This window comes from Zootoca vivipara, chromosome 5 (assembly GCF_963506605.1).
Source record: "Zootoca vivipara chromosome 5, rZooViv1.1, whole genome shotgun sequence".
NCBI lineage: Eukaryota > Metazoa > Chordata > Lepidosauria > Squamata > Lacertidae > Zootoca > Zootoca vivipara.
In genome coordinates, this window is record NC_083280.1 from 14992815 (window position 1) to 15008439 (window position 15625).

Sequence of the window (15625 nt, forward strand, 5' to 3'; positions counted from 1 at the left end):
TTCCCCGGCGCTGAGGGCGATGAAACAGTCGTTGAGACGGCTAGAGCGCCGGTGGCGGAAAACTCATTTTGAATCAGACCGGACACGGGCTAGAGCTCAACTTCGAGCCTACCAAGTGGCAATGGCGATGGCGAAGAGGACCTTCTTCACTGTCTCCATCGCATCTGCAGAAAACAGCAGCAGGAGACTCTTCCAGGTGGTTCGCAATTTAGCGGAACCACCTGCTCCATCCGGGCCCAGTACGGGCCACATGATCTCCTGCAATGATTTTGCAAAGTTTTTTGCAGATAAAGTCGCTCAGATTCGGGAAGAGGTAGACTCCACCGTGGGAGCAGGGCCGGGGCGGGGGAGTGCTAGAGTCCTGTCTAGTCAAGTTTTGTGGGATCAATTTCAATCTGTTACCTCCGAGGATGTGGACAGGCTGCTTCGTCGATTGAAACCAACCACCTGTCTCCTTGATCCTTGCCCATCCTGGCTTATAAAAGCTAGCCGGGAAGGGCTGGGCGATGGGCTTCGTGGGTTGGTAAATGCTTCTCTCCATGAGGGAGCCTTCCCAGACCCGCTGAAAGAGGCGGTTATTAAACCGCTTCTTAAAAAACCATCTTTAGATCCGGCCAATATGGCCAACTATCGCCCAGTCTCAAATCTTCCATTCTTGGGCAAGGTGATTGAGCGAGTGGTTGCTGAACAACTTCAGGCACGCCTGGAAGAAGCGGACCATTTGGATCCCTTCCAGTCAGGATTCAGGCCTCATCATGGGACTGAAACTGCCTTGGTCGCACTGGTCGATGATCTCCGGCGGGCTAGGGACAAAGGTAAGAGCTGTTTCCTTGTTCTGCTGGATCTCTCAGCGGCTTTTGACACCATCGACCATAACATCCTTCTGGACCGTCTAGAGGGCTTGGGAGCTGGGGGCACTGTCATGCAGTGGTTCCGCTCCTTCCTCCTGGGCCGTGTTCAGAAAGTGGTGGTGGGGGATGAGTGTTCAGACCCCTGGGCTCTCACTTGTGGGGTGCCTCAGGGTTCTGTCCTCTCCCCCATGCTTTTTAACATCTATATGCAGCCGCTGGGAGAGATCATCAGGGGGTTTGGGCTGGGTGTCCATCAGTATGCTGATGATACCCAGCTCTACCTCTCTTTTAAATCAGAACCAGTGAAGGCGGTGAAGGTCCTGTGTGAGTGCTTGGAGGCGGTTGGAGGATGGATGGCGGCTAACAGATTGAGATTGAATCCTGACAAGACAGAAGTACTGTTTGTGGGGGACAGGAGGCGGGCGAGTGTGGAGGACTCCCTGGTCCTGAATGGGGTAACTGTGCCCCTGAAAGACCAGGTGCGCAGCCTGGGAGTCATCTTAGACTCACAGCTGTCCATGGAGGCACAGGTCAACTCTGTGTCCAGGGCAGCTGTTTATCAGCTCCATCTGGTACGCAGGCTGAGTCCCTACCTGCCCACTGACTGTCTCCCCAGAGTGGTGCATGCTCTAGTTATCTCTCGCTTGGACTACTGCAATGCGCTCTACGTGGGGCTACCTTTGAAGGTGACCCGGAAACTACAACTAATCCAGAATGCGGCAGCTAGACTGGTGACTGGGAGCGGCCGCCGAGACCACATAACACCGGTCCTGAAAGACCTACATTGGCTCCCAGTACGTTTCCGAGCACAATTCAAAGTGTTGGTGTTGACCTTTAAAGCCCTAAACGGCCTCGGTCCGGTATACCTGAAGGAGCGTCTCCACCTCCATCGTTCTGCCTGGACACTGAGGTCCAGCTCCGAGGGCCTTCTGGCGGTTCCCTCACTACGAGAAGCCAAGTTACAGGGAACCAGGCAGAGGGCCTTCTCGGTAGTGGCACCCACCCTGTGGAATGCCCTCCCACTAGAGGTCAAAGAGAACAACAATTACCAGACCTTTAGAAGGCATCTCAAGGCAGCCCTGTTTAGGGAAGCTTTTAATGTTTAATGGATTTCTGTATTTTAATGTTTGATGGATTTCTGTATTTTAGAATTTCTGTTTTGTTGGAAGCCGCCCAGAGTGGCTGGGGGAACCCGGCCAGATGGGCGGGGTATAAATAATAAATTATTATTATTATTATTATTATTATTATTATTATTATTATTATTATAATTCTAGGATTCTCTGCAGCTCCCATCCTTCTTGGCCGTTGGCCCTGTTGGCGGGAGCTGATGGGAGTTAGTGGAAATTGTTCAATTTGGTTGTGTACTTTTTGATGCTTATTACTACAGTGGATGCTCGGGTTGCGAATGTGATCCATGTGGGAGGCACCTTTGCAACCCGCAGCATTTGCAACCAGCGTCTTCACGTCTGCGTATGTGCGGGTTGCAATTCGGTACTTCTGTGCATGCGCAAAGCGCGAATTAGCATTTCTGCACATACACACACGTCAAAACCCGGAAGTAACCCGTTCCTGTACTTCTGGGTTTGGCGCGGAGCGCAACCCGAAAATACGCAACCTGAAGCAACTGTAACCCGAGGTTTGACTGTACGTACTTTTGTTATATTTGTAGTTATGGAATTTGTTGTATGTTGTAAGCCGCTTTGAGCATAGTTTTAACTTTGGAAAGGTGGCATACAAATAAAATGATTAATTGATTGATTGACTCTATACCCCTTGGAAAGCACCATGTTGGCTGCTCCTGTCTTAAACCCATTCCCACCCAACCAGTTCCCTCTACTCTCTCCCTTCTCCATCTTCCAGATTACAATAATCCCTCCGCCACCGTGACTGTTAGTCCATGCTCCCTTCAACTGCTTCCTCCCACTTAGCATTCTGTGCTGCAGGTTCCCCGCTTTGCCCCAAACCCAAACCCAAAACATGGTTTGTTAGATAGGTGCTATCCCACATGGTTATAGTATGTGTGCAAATCCTGTAGCCATCCAACCACCACCCTAAAAATCTGGTGGGAAAGGGGATTAGAATATTCACGCATATGCCACAAACCTGCTCTTTGTGTTGCTACACGTCTGTGTGCACACAGGTGTACACGAAGCAGGCCACAAATGGGTGATATTTTGTCCACTGTGATACAAAACACATCTTAGGTTAATTGGCGAAGGTGTATAATGCACCACCTTTCTCTTTGCCAGTTTTTTAAAAAATAAATAAAAATAAAACAATTAATAGAAGAGCTTAGGGAGATAAACGGATGCATGTCGGTTTTCGAGGATCATCCTGACAGCAACAGACATTAAAATGTAGGTTGCTTCAGCTAGACACATCTCAAATGGCTTTGCATCTTATTATCCCCCAACCCCCGGAAAATGAAGCACCATTACATAAGTTCATGGTGAGGCTGAGTCTCAAGTTTGAAGCATTATTGGCCTGAATCAGAATTTGTATAATGCATGCTTCAGGCATGCAGTGGCATTGCATTGTGTCTCTTCCCTCTTCTGTTAAATGTATGTAAGAAACACCTGAGCATTTAGGGTTGGCAATGCTGGTAAGGGCCTTTATACTTTCACTGGCTGCAAGGACCAGCCCTGTGCTGTCCGTACCCTGTGATCAGGAATCCCGATTGAACCAGAGCCACTGATTCATGTGTAGAAGCCCTACCAGTTGTGTGCACATAGGGACGCAGTCTCACCTTTGGTTCCAGTGCACGGAGGTTGGGAGCAAAGCCCTCTGCAATGTCGCATGCAGGCGAGAACAAAGCTAAAAAAGGTTTTCTTATGCTTGCCTGTGCTGTGGCTTGGGTAACCACAAGATAGTGATTGCTAAGAATTACAGCCATCTCCCAATTTACACGGGGGGGGGGGGTTTACATGTGTAACCAAAATTGTGTATATTTGGAGCACCCCGGAGAGGGCAAGGAGACCCTCCCCAGAGCCAAAGAGGATGTCCTCTTAGGGATCTAGGGAGGGTCCTCTTGTGAGCCAGGGGCGCAGTGAGACTTTGCTGAGGCCTCCTCCCCAACAGCTGGCATGCGGGGTAGCACAGCAGCAGCAGCAGCAGCAGCAGCTACCACTTCCCTGCGTGCCAACTGTGGAATCCCCACTGTCCTTCTGTCTCATGCGAACCGGAGGGACAGCATGGCTCTGTTGACTGGAAGCTTCCAGAGTGAGCCAGAGGGATAATGGGCCATGCACAGCTGACGCATGAGGTCACAGCTGTTGCAGCTGCGCTACCTTGTATATCACCTCTCCTCTTCAGGGTCTGGGAAGGGTCTCCTCGCAAGACAGCAGGACTGTCCTGTGTTTCCCCCGCTTCCGGGTTCCCAGCACCGCATGCGGTAAATGGATAATGCATCAATGGGGAGTTTCCTGTACAAAAACTCATCATTATGTAGCCAATGACGGACAATATATTGTGGCTGGGAACGATGAATGTCAGCATGTAAATTGCTTCGCTCTTTTACTGGGAAATGAAAAACACGAGAACTATGCATGTAATGAACCAATTACCCTGTTCTTTGCTTACAACATGTTTCCTTTAATTAACCTTATGCCCCTGTTTAGCGACTGATGATCTGGGAGCATTCAGTTCCCGCAAAAGACCCAAAATCCCCTCTGGACAGCCATCATTGAGGAAACCTCATCAGTTTAAAACTGCTTTGGGCTGCATAACGTTGACATGCCTTTGAGATTGCATAATACTCACCAGGCAGGAGCAATGCAGTGTAAATAAAAGTGGAAGAAAAGACACACAGGTACCGGTAGTTAAAGGAATGAGGAAAAGATCCTTCCTGCTTCCCATGCAGTTTTGTCACTCCTGAGACAGGAATGCTTTTGACCAGTGAGGTCACCGCTCTGCTGCCCTTCAACATTCAGTGTCTAAGTTAAAATACCCTTTTCTTGTACTTGCCTTATGCTTGGGGTAAAGCTGTATTTGAAACTGAGTGGTTAGTTCCTTCTGCGTTTGAATTTATTTTCACCTTTTAATCTTTGGTGGCTCTTTTCTAAACACTGCATTTTGTCAGAATGAAACCAGGAGCAAATTGCTATAGGTTTGTTCAGGAGCATCTATGCACTTGGTGCACTAAGTTGTTGTTGTTTAATTATGGCAACCTGCACGCCATATCACAAAACCATTTTTGAAACTCCCCTTAGTTTTAAAAGTTGGAGGGTGGTGGAATGCTGCTGTTTGACAAAGGTGCACAGTTGGTTGAAATGTTTTTATTAGAAGGCATGATTGCTTTGCTTTTCCGTTTGTGTTCGTTCGTTCTTCTTAAAAATAATTTCATGGGTGTTCTATTCTTACTTCATAGCCAAGACTGTTTTACATCAAACAAGCTTGCATGTAAAGAGAAATGAAGATACAGTACTAGATTTTCCCTGTTTAGGGAAGTTTTTAATGTGTGACATTTTAATGTATTTTAATCTTTGTTGGAAGCCGCCCAGGGTGACCAGATGGGCGGGGTATACAAATAAATTATTATTATTATTATTATTATTATTATTATTATTATTATTATTAACATGTGGCAACTTATTATTTTGACCCAACAGGCAGAACGTGAGGCGATGCATTGCAATATAGGGACTGTTATGAGAATTATAAGGTCTAAGATACAAAATTAAAAATGTACCAGATATAAAATAATTAAAAATATATAAGATATAAAATTAATGTACCAGGCAAAAACATACATATAAACCACTTGTCTGAACAGTACAGGAAAATAGACCTGAAATCATTACATTGCCCCGACCATCAGAACAGTCTGATTGAGATTTGGAGGAACCACTGTTCACAATAGGTCACTATTCTCCCAAAGAAGAGAAGCCCAGTCTGGAAGACCTGCGTCTCATACGCAGATCTGAAAGAGTTACGAAGGGTAAGCCACCCACTAGGTATACTCGAGAGTATGCTAACACAGCTGTTGTAAATGTAGCTGTGGCTAGTTTCTCGAAACAGGTTTTGAAACCTGAGGTCTTGCAAAGGGTACAGGGTTTGTCCTCAAAGGATGAGAAACAACACCCAAAAGGCTGCAAGAGACAACACTGTTTCCTCAGACAGGAACAGGGCTAGGGCTCCAGTCCCCTGGAAGAAAGGTAACCAGAAGTGCAAGGTGGTCAGATACGAGGCCAGTCCAACTGCAGGTAGTTCCAAAGGTGGAATGGGTTCTACAGGGGTATATTATGTGTATGACAACTGTATGTTTACTTCACTTAATGCTGCGTTAGCCTATGCAGCATCGGTTACCTGAAATGGGGGAGGATGTTAGTATTTCACACCTCCGATGCTGCAGTTGAGATTGGTGTAAACTACATGCCTGTCTGAGAAAGGTGTGGGAACGGAAGACAGTCTTATCTCTTCCGCTGTATGTACTTACTGTACTTTTGCTTTTATTTGTGCCTGTTCTTCTCTCAGAGCTGGAGAGAGAGAGAGAGAGACCATGGATCATTTGTCTGTACATAGTGTGTAAATAAATATGTAGATTAGCTCTACAATGTCTCACACTTCTTGCTGTGTTATGCTAGAAGATTAGTGTGCATATATCATTTGATATACTGTATGTCACTGAAGTGCACTGGAGAAGAAGATAAATGCCTTTTCCAGAGCTACACATACCTGAGGACATTTGGAGCTTCGGGGGCTGCAGGGCACCCCAAGGCATTTTCCAACATTTTGACCCCCCCAAATTGACCTCAAATGTTCCTCTGTAAGGAGGAAAGAAATGGGGAAACCTCCCCATTGTCTCTGTGCTCACAAATCCTGCCTTAAGGCACATTTGGGTATGAATAGAGTGAGCCCAGGTAATGCTGTCAGTGACCATTAATAGGTTTCCTGCCAGACAGGATTTCTGCTGTAGACTGTCTCCTGTGATGTATTTCTGTTGTAGACCACCCCTTCTGTGATGTATGTATGATGTATTGGGGGGTGGTCTCGAGCTACAGGGTGGGAATTTCAAAAGTCTATATAAGGGCTTTCATAGCAATGTTCTGGGTCCCTCCTGCCTTCCGTGTGTGGTTGTGAGCACCCGGTTGCAACAGTTAATAAAGATCAAGCTTACTAGCTGCTTTGCTTCTCAATATTCTCTGGTTGGCCTCTGTTATTTTCTCCTACCAATAGGGAACTACATAAGGACTCTATATGGGCTCTTGGGTACCCCATAAGGGAAAAGGAGCAGTTTTTTCTGATACCAATTTGGTGAGCCAGCCAGGAGTTTCGGTTGACCAGATTCTGGGGGGTGAGGAAGGACTGATGGCCCAGCACACACCAGGTCATTTTGCCAGAAGGAGCCACCAGTCCTCCAGCAATTCCAGGGTCTGGAAGTAATTGGAATTCCAGCGGGGTAACCAGAGGAAGCAAAGCTCAATTGGGGCAGCCTAAAACAACCAGGAACAGCACATGCAGAAGTGAATATGAGAGAGTAAAAAGGGAATGAAGGAAATGGTAGTGGGCGGTCTGTTCTTAACCACAGCAACGTTAAATTATCTCAGATTTATCCTTTTCTGTACTTATCTTTATGGACTTTTGGTTATGGCATAACTGGCACTACAAATAGAACCATGTCCGGGGCAACAACTTCTTGCGTTATAACGCTGAAACAGTTAGAACAAGCTGACCCATTGCTTTCTCCTGTCACACTGACAGATAAGGGGAGTCTGAGCTATCTGTATATTTTCCCCCACTTCACCGGGTAAGACGCCCCAAGTCTGACCTTAGAGTCACTCTTGAAAGCCAGTGATCTGCTCCCTTTTTCTTTCCTGTTTTTGGACAAAGCCGCCCCCGCAGTTCCACGATCCGAAAGGAGATGACTGGTTCACATCAGAAAGCAAGGTTGTCCATTTCCTAATTTCCTCTGACTATCTGAAGACCATTCCACCGTCAGAGGCTTGCACACGCAAACCTCTGAATTGTAAGGTAGTCTTTTCCTTAGTTTGTAAGAGGCAGGAAGTTGCTGCGGACTCCCCGGTAGTGAATGTTCAGGGGGGGGGTTAGGAGTAGTCCAGCCACACAGAAAGGCCGACATCTGTGCCAGCCTAGTAAGTTAAGCGCAGACGAACAGCTGGTGGGTTGGTTGGTGCCGACTGAAGGATTGCTAGGTCCTGAGAGTAGTGTTTCCTGAGAAAAGGGGGGAAAGCCCGACCTCAGTATAAAAAGAAAAACTAGAAACCAGTACTGAAAGACTCCGTAAGATGGGGAGCCACTGTGGTGTAGTGGTTAAAGTGTTGGATTAGGATCTGGGAGACCAGGGTTCAAACCCTGACTCAACCATGAAGCTCGGTTCCCTTCTGCCTTGCCCTGCCCCACACATTTGTGTTGGGAAGCCCGAAGAGAGCAGCACTGCCCTTCCTGTGCTGCCCCACTCCTGGCCCTGTGTCTGCAGCCGGAACAACTTTTTCTCATCTCTACAGCCCTATAGGATGCATGAAGCCCAGTGCAACTCGAAAACTCAATAGAAGTTGCTTCAATAAAAGATACTGCTATCGTTAGTTATTAGGCTCCAGGGCAAAAAACAACAACTTAACCCTGGCGCTTCAAGAAATGTCAAGAGCTTTATTACTTTTGCAATTACGCTGCCTGTAAGAAGACCAGCACATATAGGAAAGTCAGACGTGACGTGACAAATCTCTTGGGCTTTGTCCTCAAGCTTAATGGGTGAAGCAATTCAGTTCCTACGACTCAGGCACATGACCGAGTATGAAAGACTGCTGATCTGTTGTACAAAAGGAGGATATTGCTTCCTGGGGCTCATCCAGTTCACTCAAGGATGTGTCATACTGTTGTTTCCATCTGCCTTGAGTTTTCCCTGGTATTGCTCTGTACAACAATGCTTTTTTATAATATTAAATATCTTATGATATTTGCACCTCCCATTTCTGACGGGCTGTACCAGGTGTGTAATTCCAACCCTCTCATAAAATGATGCTTCCTGCAAACGCCAGGCTGATTCATGCATATAATTAGCTGCGCATTTATCTCTCTTTTATTGGAATATGCATAGAATTAGCTTGCAAGAAGCCATTTTGGATGAAATGAGTGTGCCCAAATTAGCCTTTGTGGAAGCCCAGGAAGGCTTACAATTAGATCTCCAGTAGGAGAGCTGCCAATATATTTTCACATTTAGCACCCTTTGGTTTCAGATTGTAGATTGGTAGGCGAGTCTAAAATGCCCCGGAAACCTATTTTCATGGCCCTCTAACAGCTATAGTGGTTCATTTACCAGAAGCAATGCATTTAGCATTAACTCTGGAAGTATATACCCAATTCTAAGCAAACTAAGCCTCCTGGGGCAAAAGATACACCAGGAGGCATAGTTTGGTCAGAATCGATTATACACTTCCAGAGTATATTTCATTTAGCTATGCAAAGCAAGACCGCTTAGAAGCCAGACCCTTCTCAAGACATAAACCTAGCTTCCTGGTATTATTTCACACTTGGGGGTTTGAATCCTTCATGCAAGTACAATATACTCAAGTGCTCTTATGTTTTCTATCCTATTGGAATTGTACCTTTTAAAATACGGCACTTGGCGGTGGTGGTAGCGAAAGGATTGTGGTGTCTACTTTTCAATATTTTAAAGGGATGCATCCCTTGTCATACAGAAATGTGCCCTTCATAAATGATGAAGTGCTTTGTTCTTAAATATTTATACAAACCAAAGGCTTTTAAATTTTAGATAGCTCCAGAGAAATGAGTTGTGGAGGGGGCAGAGAGGGTTGTGTTGTTTTGTTAAGGTAATCAATATAAGCTTATTTCAACCAGCATATTCTGGAGTGGGGGATCCCATTTTCCTTATTCCAGTCTCTGCCTTGAATGGAGAGAAACAGGTTGCCTCAAGGCACATGGAAGGCCAGGAATTCATTTTCAGTTCTCGCGCTGAGCTCACAGCCTGTTTTACACATGCTTATTATTTATTTACAGTGATACCTCGCAAGACGAATGCCCTGCAAGACGAATTTTTCGCAAGATGAATGCATTTTGTGATCTGATGGTGTCTTGCAAGACAAATTCGTTTTGTGAAAAATTCGTCTTGCGAATCACGGTTTCCCATAGGAATGCATTGAAATTTAATTAATGCGTTCCTATGGGCAAAAAAAGAAATTTCAATGCATTCCTCTGGGAAACTGCGATTCGCAAGACGATTTTTTTGCAAAACGAATTGACTCGTGGAACGAATTAAATTCATCTTGCGAGGCACCACTGTACTTCATAAAATTTATACATCGCTTGATTGTAACACGCCTCAAAGCTGCTTACAAATAGATTGTCGGCGCTTTCCTTTCTCGGCAAACAGTGGACGCCTTTGGGGGTGAAGTCAAACCATTGGAGAGTTCTTGTGCCTGCAGTGGCTGCAGAGAATGATATGGAAGAGACATGTTTTTTTGCAGGTAGGGTAGAGGAAAGTGTCCTGTTTTGCTGCTGCAGATGCACCATGGCATTAATTCTCTCTGTGCTCCTCCCAGCGGTCATTTCTCCTCTGCTCACTGCTATGGATGCATCACCTGACTGACCATCTCCAGTAAGACAAAACAATAAGATCAAGAAAAAAAAATCACAACCATACTTTTGAGCTCCCCCGAAAATAGGGGAAGCTGATGGCTCTTTGACGTTGCCGCAGATTTCAGGTAATAACAGTAATGGAAATCCTTCGTTTTCTTCTCTCAAACAGCCCCCCCTGGGTGAGTGTGAGCCTTTAAGATGTCTGTCAGCAATGAAAGGAAATTGAACACCTCAGCCTTGAGGAAAATAGCCAACGACATGACCAACATCATTGAAAGCCTGGACACGAGGGAGCTCCACTTCGAAGGGGAGGAGGTGGATGCGGACGTGCTGAATGACCCCAAAGCACCTGGTGAGTCAGTGGTGCAAAGATGTGGAATAAGGGCCTTCTTCTTCTGCAGAATTGGTCTGCTTTGGAATCTCTGGGTTCTTTTTTTAAAAAGTTCAGTTTGCTAGTCCTCACGACAGTAGGACAGGGAGAATCAAATTGTGAGTGGTGCTTGGGAAGATCTCAAAAGGGAAACAGGCTGAATGAGAGCTTTCACAGTCACAAGGGAAGTCTTCAAGGAGCTGCGTATCTTTTGAATGTAGGAATTTGCCTTATCCCAAGACAGACTATCTAGGTCTATCTAACTCAGTATTGTTAACACGGACCAGCAGTGGCTGTCCAGGGTTTCAGACAGACAGACAGACACACACACACGCACACACACACACACGATTTTTTACACATATATTTTCCAAACTCCACATAACATCTTATCTTATACAACATTTTTTGGACTTCCATCAACTACGTCTAGTGATTTTTAATCTTCTCACTTAGCCCTGCATTTCATTTTTCACTATTACTTTGACTTCCATAACGACTAGTCCTTTTCATAAGTTTTATGTGCAATATTTCATATAATCCTCCTTACAAAACTTCTTGCAGTCCTACTAACATATTCAATTGTTTACAATTGATATTCAAATAGTTTGTATATTTACTCCAATCTTCTAGAAACCTCTGATCCTGCCTGTTTTGAATTCTTCCTGTCATTTTGTCTAATTCTGCATAGTCTATTAATTTCATCCGCCATTCTTCTTTCGTCAGTAATTCTTCTTGCTTCCATTTCTGTGCCAATAATACTCTTGCTGCCATGATTGCGTATAAAAACAATTTGCTATCTTGTCTACTAATGTCCTCACCAATAATACTAAGTAAAAATGCTTCTGGGTTTTTTAATAAATGTATATTTCAACATCTTTTTCATCTCATTATATATCATTTCCCAGAAGCTTTAAACATTTTTACATTCCCGCCACAGATGATAAAAGGTTCCCTCTTTTTCCTTGCATTTCCAACATTTAATACATGCTTTATACATTTTAGCTAATTTCACTGGTGTAATATACCATCTGTGCATCATTTCCATCACATTTTCTTTCAAAGCATCACATGCTGTAAATTTCATTCCTTCTTTCCACAATTTCCATTGTTAAAACCAAGATCGAGGGACCCCCAATAGGGTGTTGTGGCCATCCAAATGTGCCCACCCACCCACAACACAGGGTCTGATTGCCAGGTCGCACTGCAACACATGCCCTCTTGTTAGGGAGGACCCGATCTAGCGTTATGAGAGAGGAAGATAAACTTTTCCCTAACTGCTTTCTGTGCATAACTTTATTTACTTCTATAAAATGCTGGCTGGGATCCAGAGAGGCCTTTAGATGCATGTGATGTTGTCTGTGTTTGACTTAGGGGCCCAAGTTCAGGGCTCCACTCAGCAGAGGGAGTTGAACAGCCCCCCCCCCCAATGCAGCTGGGCTGCCTTAATCCCTGCTCAGATAGTATCTAAATAGTACCTAGAGCGGTTAAGACCATTAAAATTCAGGGTTTAAAATTACCTATCTGCTCAGCTGCATGCAAATCACATCTTTGCATGCATTTCTCTCCCTGCTAATAATAATAATAATAATAATAATAATAATAATAATAATAATAATAATAATTTCTCCCCCAGCCTTCTCGGTAGTGGCTCCTGCCCTGTGGAACGCCCTTCCATCGGAGGTCAGGGAGATAAACAACTACCTGACATTTAGAAAACATCTAGAGGCAGCCCTGTTTAGGGAAGTTTTAAATCTGTGATATTTTAATTACCTACGGGACCGTCTCTCCCGGTATGACCCACAGAGGACATTAAGGTCCACAAATAATAACATATTGGCGATCCCGAGTCACAAGGTGGTTAGGCTGGCCTCGACCAGGGCCAGGGCCTTCTCAGTACTGGCCCCAACCTGGTGGAACGCTCTGTCCCAGGAGACTAGGGCCCTGCGGGATTTGTCGTCTTTTCGTGGGGCCTGCAAGACAGAGCTGTTCCGTTTGGCCTTCGGACTGACGCAGTCTGACCCCACGGTTACCCTCCCCTAAGGTTTTATTTCATAATGGTTTTATCTTATTCGTAGATTTTTAATTTAAAAATTGAATTTTAACATTGTATTAATCTGCGTTTTAACTGAATTGTTTCTTTTATACTTGTGTTGATATTATTTGTTGTTAGCCGCCCTGAGCCCGGTCTTGACTGGGAAGGGCGGGGTACAAATAAAAATTATTATTATTATTATTATTAATGTATTTTGGTAATTGTTGGAAGCCGCCTAGAGTGGCGGGGAAAACCCAGCCAGATGGGCGGGGTATAAATAATAATAATAAAACAACAACAACAGTCCAAAGCATGGGACAGTGCTCTGGATTTGTTTAATATATTCATTTTTAATATTGTTTTAATTCTATTAGAATTTAATTACCTTTAAACTATTATATTTTGCATGGTTTTATTTGTGCAAGATACCTTGTGTCCTGGTCTGGGGGAAAGGGCGGGATATAAATAAATATAATGACAATATTATGGCCTGAATCGCCATGTATGTTTATCCCAATTTCTGCTGTTGCACATGAAAAATAGAACACGTAGCTTTGTGCTTTTATAAGAAGCTAGCACACATACAGCTAAATAATAATTTGAGCAGGGAGCTTTTCATTCTTCTTTGCACACAATGGAAGCTTGTTCCTCTGCCAAGCTGCCTGTCTCCTCTGTGTTTGCTACTTAAATTATAATATTCCCATTTCTTTCATCACTTTCCAATCTTTCAGTTGCCTAAATGAATTAACTGCAAACAAATAGCTCGGAGGTTGATGAAATGTCATTTGTTTTTCTGGCTTCCTAGTTTCTGCTGGTTTCCAAGAGACTTGCGTAGAATTTATGGCGGGAGCAAATTGGCAAACCCAGCACAGTAAATAAAACGAACTGCTCCACCAAGCAGGCTGTGCCCCCACTTGTTTGACAAGTAGAGTTTAGTTTAAAATTCATCTGCATCGCTGCGCAGCAGTAAATACTGTGAAGCATATTTTCTTTAACAGGCACCATAGTCTTTATCATACTTTTCATAGAATTGTAGAGTTGGAAGGGACCATGAGGGTCATCTAGTCCAACCCCCTGCAATGCAGAAATCTGTTGTCCAACGTGGGGCTCGTACCCACAACCATGAGATTAAGTCTCGCGCTCTACTGACTGAGCTATCCCAGTGGCATCTCAGTATCTCAGTTGCTGCTAAATCTTCACCCGTGAATTAGAATGAATTGGGATGTGTGAATTAAGGGATAACTTCAGGTTTTCTGTGGCTCTTCAGATTAAAATCTGTATTTATTGTAAGGAAATGTAGGACACCCGGCATATGATAGGACAAATTCCTTGGCACATAGAACTCCTTGGTTTTTTAAAAAATAGATTTTGTGGATTTTAGCTGTTTTTTTCTACAGTTTAATTATGTAGGTTGTCACCTGACGCTCTTGTTCCGAGTCTCCCTGGTAAACACTAAACTTTACGACCAGATTTCTGAAGCTGCCCCAATCACAAGGATTATTATGGAATGTGAGTCGTGATATGTGTAATGATTTGCCCCACTTTTAAACAGAGAGAGAAAGAGAGAGAGAGAGAGAGAGAGAGAGAGAGAGAGAGAGAGAGAGAGAGAGAGAGAGAGCAAATTCAGGTGTTGAGTAAATGCTTTCAAAACCCAGATTCAACCTCTGGCATATCCAGTTAAGGACTAGAGATGGGTGTGTTTTTTTTTGGGTGGGGGCAGGATAGAGAAATACACCTGACTGGTTTTCATGACAACCTTTTTAAAAATAATAATAATAATCACAAGCTGATGTAGAAATATGGTGATGTTGTTGTTGTTGTTGTTAAATTTATTACCTGTCGCTCTCTCTGAGATCCCAGGGTGGATTATTAAATTAAATTAAATTAAATTAAACAATTTAATTTAAGAGTGAAAAGGTGAGAAACTGAGATTTAACAGAAAATGACAGAAACATGCATTCCTACTTGGTTGGAGGGAAAATCCGTTATGTGCTGCAATGTCTCTTATTTAGCAGCTTTCGATATTAAACTTTTGCCTGCTATGTTCCAAGCTGTGCTTTAAAGAACCAAAACTGCCATTTCATCATTTGCAGTGGGCATCCCGTTCTCTGCCATTTACAACACTAAAGGATTTAAAGAGGCTCATGCACAGCCCTACCTAACTGGGTGTCCAATCCGAGTGCGAGTTTTGGAAGTGGAACGCTGTACCTCAACCACAAAGGTCAGATCTTATTGGCTAGTGCAGCCATGTTTCTGTTGCTAAGTGCTTTGCTTTTTGAGGTGGAGAGTGGGATGGAAAGTTGCATGAAAATAAAATGGTAAACTAAGGACTGAATTCAACTAAGTCATTGCAGTAGTGGAAGCCAACTCAACAGAACTTCTCCTCCTCTTGCATACCCCCACACCCTCCCAAATTCTGCTCAGGGGGTCGGGAGAACCCCCCCCCCCCCGGAACAGGGCAGGGAGTGAGAAGAGGGGAGCTTGTTCCACCTGGGAGGCAGAAATGTTTGCACTGATTAAACCAGGCATAGGCAACCTTCGGCCCTCCAGATGTTTTGGACTACAATTCCCATCATCCCTGATCACTGGTCCTGTTAGCTAGGGATCATGGAAGTTGTAGGCCAAAACATCTGGAGGGCCGAAGTTTGCCTATGTCTGGATTAAGCAATCTCCTTAGCAGCTCATTGTTGAATTCCAACCTGCATGTTTTATACATAACAGCCTTTAAACTTGATCCATAGAAAACTGCTATTCTAAAACAATAGGATGTGGTCCATCTAAAGAAACTGATGAACATGCTAACTACTAATTGGA

The 15625-nt window shown here is 44.3% G+C and overlaps 1 protein-coding gene across 3 annotated transcripts in view; it reads left to right on the forward strand.

Annotated features, from left to right (window-relative positions):
* PLD1 (phospholipase D1) overlaps nucleotides 1–15625 on the forward strand; it is a 141048-nt gene that overhangs the window by 57136 nt on the left and 68287 nt on the right. For 2 of the 3 annotated variants that reach the window (XM_035134148.2, XM_035134147.2), the window contains exons 2-3: nucleotides 10576–10758; nucleotides 14905–15032. In XM_035134148.2, the coding sequence (XP_034990039.1) occupies nucleotides 10605–10758; nucleotides 14905–15032 (282 nt within the window). In that variant the 5' untranslated portion in view covers nucleotides 10576–10604. Of the gene's footprint in view, nucleotides 1–10575; nucleotides 10759–14208; nucleotides 14321–14904; nucleotides 15033–15625 lie in introns of those variants that run through there. The other variant, XM_035134149.2, reaches the window with a different exon arrangement.